Here is a 13,706-nt window from a genome sequence, read left to right as displayed (position 1 = left end):
AGGATTTATCAGAACTGAAAAGTCTATGGAAAATGTAATACATGTCTACATGTTCCCTTTTATCTGTTGCAACTCTAAGTAGTATTTCTTCCACATCTGCAACATTGGATGTGCTTAGGATCAGACTTATTACACATTTGAATCCAGAATTCTTTCTTTATTTGTGGCAAATGAAATAAAGACGTGAAGTTTGACCACTATACTGTTTTTTCCACAGGGTATGGGAGCACGGACAAACCAAACACTATGTAAATGTTTTCAAAATCTGAATGAGCCAAACTCACTTAGATGTGACCATTTGGTATTGTTACTCAACCCAGAGTGATTAATCCAACTGAAGTGCTGAAATGTTTATTTACTTGGCAAGTGACAGGGTTCCTCATGCCGGCGCTGGGTTCCTCTCGATGGCAAAAGCAGAGTGCTGGCAGAAATTCCCGTTGCTAAGCACAGCAGATCAAAGGGGGACAGCAGCTAAACCCACAGCAGCCAGCTGAGTCTGAGCTGCCACAGCCATGGTATCTCACACCTAGTTCTGGCAAATTAAAGCCAGTGCTGCACCCAGCACAGGTAGTCTAAGCAAACCACAGAGAACTTGGGATAGCGACAGAGTGGGATGATTTTTTCAGCTGTAGAAGTCTCTGCTGTGCATCTGAGAGCTACTTAAAAGAAAACAAGCAATCTCTCTTGCCTGTGCAATGCCCAGCTTAGATAATTCAATCTGAGACTGGAAAATGCCACATTTGGGATTTCAGCCTTGTTCCTGCTTGTGTGTGACATCCCAGAATATGTGGCGTCCCCCTTTCAGGTGTGACTGGGAGGCATTTGCATCATCAGCATAAAACCTCTGTAAACTCTTGCTCATGCTGGAGACAGCTGCACTGTGTGTCCCAGTACATGTGGCACTTCAGCCACCCTGTTCCAGCCTGATTGCTTCAACACCTACCAAGAGGCCAACATTTGTACCTCTCCCTTGCTTGGGCAAGTAAGGACAAGATTTTGTTTAGCTGCTGGCATCATGTGCATCAGAGACAGAAGTGTTCCTTTAATAGCATTCCTCAGCAGAGGGGACTGATAAACCTGTTCAGGCAGAACAAGAAACAAACTCCCAAACTTGGCCAAAATTCAGGATTCAGATGAAAGTTTGATCTTACATGTTCAGAAGAGGAGCAAGCTGACCTCCCAGAAGAAACCCTGTTGTTGCTGAAAAGCCAGAGGCACCATAAATGGTGTTAACCCCTCGGTTGTGCCCTACATGCCCTCTGCTGGGAGGCAGTCAGTTAACTGTGTCGTGCTGTGATCAGTTCAAAGAGCATCAGCCAGGGAGAATCACCACACTGGGGTTCCCAAGTGTCAGGCAAAACAACTTGGGGCCCTAGTACTCCCCTCAAGGAGTGCTCCCATGGGTTCATTACGTTAATGAAGCACTGCAGGAACCTGCAGTCCAGCTCCTATGGATTTTACCAGGTTTAAGATAATAACCCAGTTTACAGCAATCCTTCAGATTAAATCATTCCTATTGTTGAACAAGCAAAACCTCCTTCCTATTTTTGCCTTCAGGTGCCCTCAGAAAGACACGATCATTAAAGGAAAGTGCAACCCCAGATCCATTATATTCCTGCATTGCAGACAAAGCCTGCTCAAGCAGAAACAGAGGAGTGTCACAGCTTGAACAGAAAGTTTTCCTAACTCCCAGCTCAGCAAGGCATGTTGGAAGTGTGGTCCATGGTACCAAACTAAAGGCTCACCTGGCAATCCTCCCACGTATGTCTTCGTTGACTGCAAAGAGCTCTCCAAGATGGACAGACTGTCCTGCAACTCAGAGGTGCTTAGTTCACTCTCTCCTGCTACCCCATCTACGCTCAGGGATAAGTGATCTTTCCTGAGGAGGATGTCTATGGAGTGTTCCTTCTTATCACAGAGATTTATTGCCAGTCTGGACACAACTGTGCTCTCCAAGGCCACGATGATAAACTGAACAGCAGGGGAAAGAAAGAAAGAAAAACAGGCAGTGAGCAGAAAAATACCTAGCTACCCTTACCCAGTACCAGGATGGGCCCAGTGTGCCCTTCATTACAATCATTTTGCAGAGCCTCCAGAGAATTAGGCTTATTACTATTGCTGATTGTGTTCTGAGCTCATTTGCACAGATGAAAAAAACAATAAACCAGTGGGACTAATTCTTAAAACCATGTTTTCTCAGAGAGAGTTCTTAGTGAACTCTCTTCTTGCAGAAGTCATTATATTGCACTAGAACCAAACCAACTGGAGCTGCTGTACTATAAATGAAAATTGGCTCATGGGATTTAGTGAAATCCTCCCTGGTTTACCCTGTTGAAATGCCAGAATCTAGCCCTTTGTTATGAATGCCATTAAATAGTAGCTTCAACACTCCACCACGACTGGCTTTTCCCAGCACCTTTCCCACACCTCAAGCCTATCTCCTGGCTACTTTGGGGCAGTTACTGATAAGTGAGAATGGAAATCCCTGGTTTATGGCACTAAACAGCTTCTGTGCCAAAAAAAAAAAAAATGCCTGCATTGAAGATAGTTCTATCTTTTGCCTAGGCCACATTTGGCAAGAGCTCCCCATTAGCATCTGTCACACACCTGTAAAAGGCAGAACTTCAGGCAAGCACTGTTGTTTCAGACCACGCTCTGAACAGGTAGGACAAATAACGAGGCAGGCAGCAAACCTGACAACTGGTTCTGAAATTGACTTCCAGTTACCAGGAGACAGCAAGGAAACTTCTCTACAAAAGTACTTGTTTGTACCTGTTGCTTCAGTTTCTTTGTGGAGTGATAGTCAATCAGAGATAGTGACAAAGGGACAGATGCTTCTTCTGTAACTAGGGCAAACAGCACACCAGTATCTGTTGCTGGTTGAATTACAGCATTTACTTCAATTTCCCAAGTTGTCTTGGTTTCATTTCCAGAAGAAGGTTGCACTGCAGAAAAAAAATTTCATAGGACAATGTGTCAAATGGGTAAGCTGTTCCATTTCTCCCTGGAGAAGATCATAGGCAGAGGAGCATCTGGAGGGACTGCCACGTTTATTTTTTAATTAAAAAAAAAATAAATCCAAGGCACCTGAACATAAAATTGGACAAGAAAATAGCACCAGTTTCCTCTTGTTACCTTATGCATTCTGCTGCTTTTCAGAATGTCATAGGGTAACACTAAGCTGTTCTATCACAAACAGTTAGTCCAATTCCCATGGTTATCAATCTGACACATTCAAAGAACTGTTGCAAGATAGGTCAATCAAAACTCAATTTTTGAACCAGTCTGCCCAAGGATCATTGAGAAATCCAAGTTGAAATTTGACACGCAGGAAACATTTGTATGAAGGCCTGTATTAAACTCAAAAACTGGATAAGCATACTACACTCATCACCTACTCAAACTTTTCCTGATCACCAGTCTCTCAGACATGTTTTATTTCACCTATTGAACCCTGAATTAAACTTTCTAGTATCTTCTTACTGCCTCAGTGCCCTTATAATTTAAAAGGTAATGGCAGGCTGCAAAGAAAGATCTCAGTCCTGCTCCTGCAACCTCATTAGCTTTGTTAGTTCACCACATCTTGAAGTACAATAATCCACTCTTTATAAAGCTTGCCACCAGGGAAAAAAAAAGAAAAGAAAAAAGGAAAAAAAAAAGAGAGAGAATAATTGCTCGAAAAAGAAATGCAGGAGCTGAGACCTTATCTTGGCTGAGTCCTGCCATCTGCACTCCACATATACTTTAGATACTGCCTTGTCTTTACTTTGCAACTTTTGAATCCATGTGCTAAGTAACATGACAGACACCTGGTACTCCCTAATTTACCATGGCACAGCAGAAAAATCCACATAGTGCTGAACAGATGGCTCCTGCAGAGCAGGACTTACACACCACACTGAAATAGAAGGTCAGCATTTGTGTGGATTCAGAAATACTGATAGTTGATTACACAGATAAGCAAACACAGTAATCTAGAACAATAAAAGGTGCCTTTCTGAGTGTTATATTAGTATGGACAAGTTTGATTTGAAACTTGTTATTACTGTATGCCAATTTCATTGGCCTCTATCAGAGATTTGCTTAGTGCATTTGTCCCAAGTGTAAGTAATGACATGCCATTATTAAAAGTAAATCCAAGACAACAGACAATAATAATTTTTCTGTCTATCATAATGTCAAGATACAGTTGTATGCCTTGCAGGCCTCCCTTTTGAGTAGGAAAAAAATGGTAAGGACTGGAAACACCTAAGCTGCTGCCAGAGAGATGTAAAGCCTCTAAGGCTGAGGATGAGCTGGAGCCAGTCCGGGTGTGAAATGTATCGCTGGAGCTACACAGAAATATCCTAATCCATGCTGGGTGTATTTGCACTGGCTAGAACTATCATATATGGGCCTTCCTGCACTAAGAACCACAGGTTTGGTCTTTTCTGCATCAATCAACAGTGAGTCTGGCATACATCTAAGTTTTATACTGTTTATTAAGCAGGTACGGTTAATGGCAGGACAACAGGGCAGAAATAAAAAATCCCAGCCTACTTACTGTAAGTAAGATTAAACACAGCAAAACCTCGGCCAGGATAGAAGGAGCCTCGTCCTGCTACAGCAAAGCACTGCATCTTTTCATTCATCTTTATGGTCTCTTGGATAGAGGTGTCCTCCCCATTCAGCCAGTTCCATGCCCGCATGCAGCCATCCAGCCGAGGGTTTATCTAGGAAGATAAAGCAGTATCTTATACCTCAACTGTTCAGTGAAGAGGAATTGTGTGTAAAGGAATACTGAGTTACATTATGATACTAAATAGCAGAAGTAATTTTGACTGCACATGCAAACCAACAGGCAGAAACCCCAATCCTGCAACCCCAAGCAAGAGTGGTCAGTATTTCTCCAGGAAACTCCCCTAAGCTCAGCTTAACTCCACAGGTCAGAAGGGCTCTAGCTAGGGCAGGTGCTGATTTGGTTGTATTGATTCTGTAAGCTCCTCTATGTGTTGCCCATCATTAGTACAATTTATTTCTAAAGCTCTGTATTCAAAGCTCCGTAATTCTGCATTGCAAATGCTGGAAGCTAACTTAAGGCTGAAAATCCCAATCCTTTTTGTCACTGAAACAGCCTGCATGACACACAAGACAGACATTGGAGCTGATCATGGTATAAGTTTTTGGGTTCTGGCTCAAGGAGGGGTGCCTGCACCACAAGACCAGCACACCACTCTGTACACACCTTACTCCTTCCAGCTTCTAGTTAGGCTATCCTGTACCAAACATCAGCATTAAAATGTGGGTCTGTGTGTAAAGAGAAGGCTCCTTGCAAAGCCTCTAAATGAGCACCACTACCCCAAATTAACTGAAGGAGAGAGACAATTAAGTGTCTGAGCCAGGATAAAAACCTGAGGAGTTTCTGGCTCTCAATCCTAGATTCCGACTACACTCTGAGCTTACTGTTTCTGATATGCAGTAGCCCTGAAAGACTTTTTATGAGGCACAGGAGCTGTGAGGCTCAGCTGCTGCACTCCCAGTCACAGAGCCACAAGCTTGTCACCTCATTTAGGAGTAAACAGATGCAAATTTGGATTTCAAGGTTTTGAAATCTGTTTGTGGTGGACATTCAAACCAGCCTGAGCAGCAGCTATTCCAGAAACACAGCAATCACCCAGTCTCACCCAAGGAATGCCTTAACTATTAGTCATAAGCTGTATCTACTTCAATTAGGGGGAAATAAAGAAAAATAAGCCTCTGTTTTCCCTTGGGTCTCACTAAACTGAAACAGCTAACTGTGATATGTTACACATGAAGCACAAACTTTGGTTGAAACACAAAACGTGCCCCTGATGTTGGTTACAGACTTAGTGGGCACAGTGGCACCCTCACACAGCAATGTGCCCACCAACCCCTCCCCTGGGCCACTCATGCTCTCCAAGCCAGCATGACCACTATGAATTTTGTCATGTGCTCCAGCTTTGCTGTGCCCTAATTCTGCAGGTGGGATGTATCTCACCCAAACTTACCAATGAAAAAATCTGGAGTCTCAACTTTGCTACTGGCTTAGGCTCCTGCCATATTCAATAGACAGAAAGGTGTATCCAGAAGGTGATAATTCTACCTGTCTCAGGGCAGGTTGAACTGCTCTCAGGAAGGGCCTACATTACCCCAAGAGAAGATGAAATCAAGCCCTTCAAGCATGCAAAGGAGCACAAGCGTTCATGCTACACTTACCGGTAGAATAAGGTCCTTTGTTTTGAAAGGAATGCCTCCCACTGTCAAATTCAGCTGATACACTCCCTTGTCCAGAGTAAACAGGTCCCCTGAGACAGCTATTTTCATAACTGCATCCCTGTTGACCTTTATAATCAGATTTCTTTCAAGTTCCTCAACAGAGATCTGAAAAAGTAAAATTCAAAAATTGAGTAATTCAGAAAAATTGAGAAGAACTTAGTATCTGCAGTCTCAGCTACAGGACAGATGGCAGTGAAATCCCCAAAATAAAGAAATATTTTCAGTACCCAAACCTCTTTGTTCACCTTTTAAGTTACATTCCACCTTGATATGTAAATCTACTCTAGAAAGCAGTCTGTGATTACCCTTAATGGTGAAGACAGTCCATCTGCTTCAAAACAGCTGCAGAAAAATGTGACTGGGTTAAGCACGTGACTTTTGTAGGTTGCTTTATTTAAAATGTAAATGCAATAATGAGTTATTAATGGGAAAATTCCTATTGCAACTGCATGTGAAATGAAAAGCTGGAAGGACAAATAAGATGTCTTTTGTTGGATCAGTTGGCAGAAGCCTCCCAAGTCTTTGAATACCAACCTCTTCAAAGCACAACAGAGGATGTAATTTTTGAGAGGGTAACAAAAATGCGTAGTAGGCAATAATTTTTCTCTCAAAAAGCCATCTGCAGGTTTTCCCTCCATGTCTCTGAAAAGCTACTTCTAGGAAGATTCTATTACCACTGAAATTTTTAAAATATTTCATCATTTTGATTATGACCAGACTGCACAGAGTAGCACTATAACACTTCTGTGGAGAGAGAAGGTGAAGCCCAAAGCTGATGCACCAGACTGCTGATCAGCAGCCAAGATTCTGCTGCCTTGGGACATGGGTCCTGCTACCATGGAGTGGGGTGTTCTGTGGCTGTAGCAGAAGACAATCCCAATCTCTGTGTAGAGAAGAAGAAAGGAACACCTCTCTCCTATTTCATAATCTTCTTCCCCCTCTATGACAGGTACTCCATCTACTCACTCTTCATCTGTACAGCTCTTCCCTGGGACACCCAGGTGCTGCTTCCAGCAGTGAGCTGCTGTACAGAACCAATTATCTATTTCAGAGGCTGTTTAAACATGTCCTCCCCTCTCCCTGCTGGCAGGCCAGGTCCTGAGCATCATTCTCTCTGCATTTGGACTAGCTGTCCCAAAATTGTCCTTATCAGGCATTCTGAGCTCTTGCTCTGTGTCTGAAAGTAAAGGAGGGTTGAACAGTTTGTACATGGGCACTCCCTTTGGATTGCAGACTTCAGTAATGGAGACAAAGTGAATTTGATAGTAGAAAAGATTATTCACAGACTTTCCTCTTCTCATGAACTTTTTTTCTTCTCTTGTGGACTCCAGTACAATCCAGTTTCTATTGCTACAACACTGTTTATTCCTGGTGTGCTGCCCTGTGCCATATCCTACAGGACACAAATTTATTTGTCTGCAGCTTGTTTGTTTAAAGTAGCACCTACACTTTCAGACTGCATTCCATGGAGACACACGAGGCAGTCTCACACAGGCTTTTTTGGGTACTGGATGCTTGTAAAGCCCATTCAGTGTGTGGGAACATAAGCCCACAGGTGCTGGCAGCCACAGCCCAGCTGGCTGAGGTACACAGGCTGTGTAGCCAAAAACTCACACAGACACCTGTGCTCAGTGTCGTGGTCACCACCGCCCTAATGCTCCGGGCTGCGGAGTGCCACAGGGAGCTGGCACAGAGCATCTCCCTGCTCCTGGCACAGACACTGGGCAGGCACAGAGCAAACGGGAATTGGGAAAAGCCGGCTGCAGTAGTGCCCATGCTGTGCAGAAATACGGCTGCTTACAAGGCCACCAGGAATTCAGGGCCTTCTAAAATTTTATTAGATTGAACAGCAAGTAATAACATAAAAATAAAAAAAAGTCTGAGTTCTTAGCTGCATCTGATCTTTAATACAAGCAAACCCAAATCAGTGTAAACTTCAATTAGAGAAGGGGTTAATCCCTGTGTGAATTCTCAACAGATTCCAGTTTAGGAAATTACATTCTGACTACTTTACAATGCCCTCTGGCTGTTTAACCTCCTGCTTCTTATAGTCAAAGCTTAATTGCTGGTGCACCACCTTCACATATAAACCAAAAGAAGAAGCATTTCTGTATTTAGCATCCTGCTCCAATTCCCTACTCTTGTGGCAAGGAGAAGCTACTTGCTGCCTGCCACCATGGCTTAGGGACATTCAGGAGGACGGTTCTCATAACTAAGGGCTCCCATATGGTTAGCCATAAGGGCAGTCAGCTTTGTGTTTTAGATTCATGCCCTGGATAGCTCACAGCACATAGCCAGCCTGTCCACTGTCTGCTGAAAAGCAAGTGGACAGCACTGAAAAGGGACAGACCTATAGTCAGCTGCAGGGTTAAAACCAAATACCAATCTTGTGATAGCTTAACTTTCAGCCTTGACATTTAACAGTGCAGGTAAGTTATTATTTTTGCTAACCAGACTGTGCCCTCAGGGCAGTACTAAACTGAACACTGAAAATAAGACAAAATGATGACTGTTTTTGGAAATGCAAAACAAACAGAAGGCGGGTGCATTCTCTAGTATCATAATTTCATATGTGCCACTTCATCCAGCTGGATTACACACAAATAACCACATTAAAAGTCTTTCCTGGCGTTTGCTTGGTTTTGTTTTTAATGGTGGTTCAATGCTCATTTCAAAATATCTTAGGAAGGATTAACACCACAGAAAACACCTAGGTAGAAATATTGGCCTGAAGTTTTGAAAATGCCATCATATTTCCATTAAAGTATGCAATTTTGCACAAGGGATGAGAACACTGCTGGTGCTTTTGCATATATTTTGCTTTTAAACACTCATTGTTTTTCCATCCCCTGAAAGTTAAATAGTAAAATTGCTGTTTTCTCAAGACCCAAATGAAGTTCTCGCCAGTATCCAAAGTGCTCTGGTTAAGATCTAACCAAAACCAAGGGCTTCATTCTGTGCACACTGAAGCCCAGACTAAAACTCACAACAGCACTTGAGCCTGGACTGTGACGTCTGAAGATTGTTTGGTTTGTGCTTTGTAGAAAGTGAGGCTGCAAAGTACACACAAGTCCACGCTTAAAATGAAATGTGTGGCTACATGTTTTGCAATAGGAGACAGTAAAAAGAAGTCCTGAAACAGGATTTCCTAAATTAAAAGCCACACCAGACAGAGAAAAATGGAGAAATGCGGGAAGGGATAAAATGTAGGAATATATTTATAGTTGTATCACTCAGCCATATAGATTAAATTGCATTTAGAGGTGTGTGACCCTGGATGTCAAGAAGACAGCCAAGTATTTCTAGGGTGAAAGCAAGAGATAAAATACAGCAGAGAAAGGAGAAATCAACAGGCCCCTCAGCAATTCAGGCAAGGTCCCAGGACTCAAAGGTATAAACTATGAAGTCAAGAGACTAAAGGTTCCTTCCTCCTGCTGCTGTTCATCCGTGGGCAAATCCTTCTGCTTTGGGGCAGCATCAGCACTGCACTGTTGTACTGTGGGAGACAGTCAGCAGAATTATGGCCACTGACCTGCTCCAGGCACACATTCCTGTGCCAGCACTGCATGATGCTCTCTCCTCTACTCGTGCCATACTATCTATGCCTCTGGCAGCTGCCCAGCCCTGCTCAGCCCACATGCAGGGCAGCACCCCTGGCTGCAGGGACACCTCTGCCCCCACCCCATCTGTGGGGTCCTGCCCCACACACCACCCACAGCTTGGTCTGTACGTCCCAAAAAGCCTTGGGGAAGGATTCTGGGAGGATTTGCACAATCCCTCAGAAAATGCGCAGGGTGTGTTGCTGCAGCCACTCAGCCAGGCAATTTCTTGTTTAGGATAATACCTGGGGATAGGAGCCCAGGCACTAATAGCTGGCAGGAGACATTTAATTCCTGCCTAAACATGACACTTACTTTTATCACACTGCCTTCTCTCCCTGAAGAAAGAAAACACATTTCAGCTGTGTCTCCCCAAACAGATATGGGGTAGTTTGAAATTATTTCATGAGGTTTGGCACTTAACAAGTATGTTAGCTCCTGTGTTGAATGAATTAGGTTGGTAACTGCTGGTTTTTGTGACTCTCAAGTCACCCCAGTGGCATCCATTCTGCTTTTTGTATCTACTGTCACCATCTTCTCTTTGCAGGCAATTACAATTGTTATATTTCAAATTAGCAGAACAACTCTTACCATAAATTCAGTAAGAACTGGCTTGAAGTTATTCCTGTATGTAAAGATACAGCACGTCACACATTTTATCTACAGCTTCACTGAACCTCTACCATTCTCCATTTGGAATCTAAAATTGTTTAGATGACATAAAAGGAACTGAACCAAACATCACCTCATCTGCAGGAAACATTACCAAATGTCAGTAGCTGATAATGAATGTATTCAAAGACTTCTTCATCTATTAATTAGAAACAATTTTTCCCACCTTGCTTATTTCTTTTCATATAAATGAGGTTTTATATACTATAAAATGTAAACCAGAAAATGATTCACAGTTACCAGTATCTGCATTTGTCTCATATGTGAGTTAGCTGAGAACTTCCCACCCACTCCCCAAAAAGCACATCAACTTAAAAGAACTAATTATGTAAGAACAAATGAAAAGAGAGGAAAAGGTAGAAGAGAGAAAGCACATATAAACTGCTCATCTAGTGTAGATCATACTGCAGGATGTTTTTCATGATCCTGGCACAAATGGCAACAACCATAACTCTCCCAAAATCACCAGCTGATGCTCTGTGAGAGTGCCAAGAACAAGAACCCTTACAATCCCTACAATCTCATGAGACTGCTGGGCTTATGGTATCGATAAAAAGATGCTTTAGGGGTTACAGTGGTAGTGCTGGGTTGACAGTTGGACTTGATGACTTTGGAGGTCTCTTCCAACCTTCTTTGGAATTCTATGATTCTATAATAGACACCGATATCTTTACAAGGGAAACAGTCTATTTTGTGTATAAACAGATCTGAAGACTTTCTATAAAGTATAGTGTGGTATATATATTAAATGTGTGCTGGTATGTTGTACATTCTGAGGTGAGAATGGGATATTTTTTCTGAAAATCTGAAAAGAAAATCTGAGGCCTGTGACTAAACAAATGAACGAATAAACAAAAGCAACCACAGGGCTGCCCACACCAAACACACTTGGAAACTTTCTTAAAAGAACAGATACAGAGCTCCTCCCCTCCTGCTCACTTCCAGCCCCCAGGCCAAGGGCATCTTCTTGAACTGATGTGAAGTCATCTTAGCCCTACTGCATCTCAAAAGCACTGTTTGTGCGAGTGGTTGCTCTGGTTGTGCAAATTAGAGATGCAGTCTATATTACAATGGATATAAAGTAAAATTCAATTGATTAGGGAAAAATATCCCATTCTCACCTCAGAATGTACAACATACCGGCATGAATTTAATGGACAGATAGGTTGGAAAAGCATTTTCCCACGAATACACAAAGTCTCTCTGCAGTTGATGAGCACATGCCAAGCGAGCCAAGGAGGGACAGGACGTGGGCAGGGCCTGCACTCACCGTCTGCCACATGCCGTGGTTGATGAGTGGCCCGGTGCTGGTCACGCGGCCGATGCCGCCGTACTTCAGCTGCAGCTCGAGCCGTCCTTTGCGCAGAGCCAACACTATCCATGTGCTGTCTTGATGGCCTCCGGCAAAGAAAAGGATACCTTCAGGATCAAAGGTTCTAAAGTCGAACTCAGCCACAAGTCTGACCACACAGGTGCCAAGAAATAAATTAGTTATGCAGAGTTCAAAAACCACAGAGTACTTTCCATACAGATAGCATCAATTCTAGCAGCTCTGTTAAAACATACTAGCTTTTAATGCACTCCTGAAAGCCTTAAGATGTGAATACAGCTTTTAAAATATCATCAAGAATAAAGAACACAATACTATATTTCAGTAATTATCCTAGCAGCTCTGTGGTCAAGGCTGCCTTTCTTAATTACTGGTTTAGGTAACGTTTAGCCTTACGGGACTTCATAATCCAAGCAAATAATGAGGAATGTAGGGTCAATTATTATTGTAACAACTCCCCTGCATGCATCAAAGCCAGTCAGAGCACTTCACTGTCATTCTAAATTATCCTCACCTCGTCAGTTGTTTCCTCTTGAAGCGCAGCCTGATAACAGGAGTGCCACTGAACATCCTCCCCAGGTGCAAGGATTTAATACTCCTTCCAACAGCAAAAGGCACACACGGTATGATGTTCTATAATCAAAGCACATTTCTGAGTGCTTATTCTCCTCACACAGCAGAAAGAGAATCAGAGGGTGCTGTAAAGTGCAGGTCTGTTTGCAGTCACAGCAATGAACACTGACATACCTCACATGTGTTCATGTCCTGGGAAAGTTTCACTCCCCCTCTGCCATCACAATGACAGGTGTAACTCCCTGGTGAGTTGACACAGGTCTGTTCACAGAGCTTTTCTTCACATTCATCTATATCTGCACAAGACCGGAGGAGAGACAAAAACACTGAGTTTGTTTAAACAGGACAGAACTGAGGGAATGGCCTGAAGCTGTGTCAGGGGAGGTTTAGGTTGGATATTAGAAATAGGTTTTTTGCCCAGAGGGTGGTTGGCCACTGGAACAGGCTCCCCAGGGAAGTGGTCACAGCATCAAGCCTGACAGAGTTCAAGATGCATTTGGACAATGGTCTTGGGCACATGGTATGACTCTTGGGGATGGTGCTGTGCAGGGCTAGGAGTTGGACTCTATCCTTGGATCCTTGTGGGTCCCTTACAGCTCAGCTTATTTTCACAGACAGATTCCAGCTGCCCAAAGATACATAGCAAGTCAGTGGGAAGGCTGGAAGCAGAACTCCACTACTTGTCTGCTGGAGCAGAGCCCTGGGCTTTAACTTCTAGACAAGACTTCCTCCCTTCAGGCCCCTTCTGCTATGCCTGTGCTGACTGGCTCCTGCTCCTTGCAGTCAGGGACTGCATATAAAACCTGAGTTTCTCATTCACTGTTTTCTTTTCTTCGTCAGCTATTTTTTATCTTACTCACAAACAAATGAAGGAAAGCAAAGTGTGACAGCCCACAGGGATCTCTTCAGGCAGAGTTTAACACCTAACACCCAACAGGGCTGGTTGGAGTGTGGTTTGAGTCACTATGTTAACTTAGACAAAAGGCAGGGAACAATGCTGGTTTTGGAATACTTTCAAAACTTACTCTGTTGAGAAAGCTTGTGGCAGTGTAGCCAGCAGAACTGTGCATGCTTCCACTACAGATTAAGTTCCTAGTTCAGAGTAATACCTCAAGACAGGTTTTGAAAAAAGAACTACTGCTTTGTAACTATTCTTGTCCTATGAAGAGAGACAGCAACATCCACAGATGCTTCTGAGCTTTCACCAGATCTTCCACTTGTAGAAATTTCAAAAAATCTCACTACTTTGGCTCGTA

At 43.2% G+C, this 13,706-nt stretch overlaps 1 protein-coding gene across 1 annotated transcript in view; it reads right to left on the bottom strand.

The window, feature by feature from the left end:
- GAS6 (growth arrest specific 6) overlaps window positions 1-13,706 on the bottom strand; it is a 40,238-nt gene that overhangs the window by 2,222 nt on the left and 24,310 nt on the right. Inside the window, exons 8-14 of the mRNA XM_063392715.1 lie at window positions 12,625-12,746; window positions 12,392-12,510; window positions 11,818-12,007; window positions 6,217-6,381; window positions 4,544-4,712; window positions 2,773-2,945; window positions 1,746-1,971 (exon numbers count right to left, since the gene is read on the bottom strand). Coding sequence (XP_063248785.1) covers window positions 1,746-1,971; window positions 2,773-2,945; window positions 4,544-4,712; window positions 6,217-6,381; window positions 11,818-12,007; window positions 12,392-12,510; window positions 12,625-12,746 — 1,164 coding nt within the window. The remainder of the gene's footprint in view (window positions 1-1,745; window positions 1,972-2,772; window positions 2,946-4,543; window positions 4,713-6,216; window positions 6,382-11,817; window positions 12,008-12,391; window positions 12,511-12,624; window positions 12,747-13,706) is intronic.

The sequence above is a fragment of the Prinia subflava genome, chromosome 3 (genome assembly GCF_021018805.1).
Source record: "Prinia subflava isolate CZ2003 ecotype Zambia chromosome 3, Cam_Psub_1.2, whole genome shotgun sequence".
In the NCBI taxonomy this organism is placed as follows: Eukaryota; Metazoa; Chordata; class Aves; order Passeriformes; family Cisticolidae; genus Prinia; species Prinia subflava.
The sequence above is the reverse complement of the archived record's forward strand: the minus strand, read 5'-3'. Positions and strand labels throughout refer to the sequence as shown.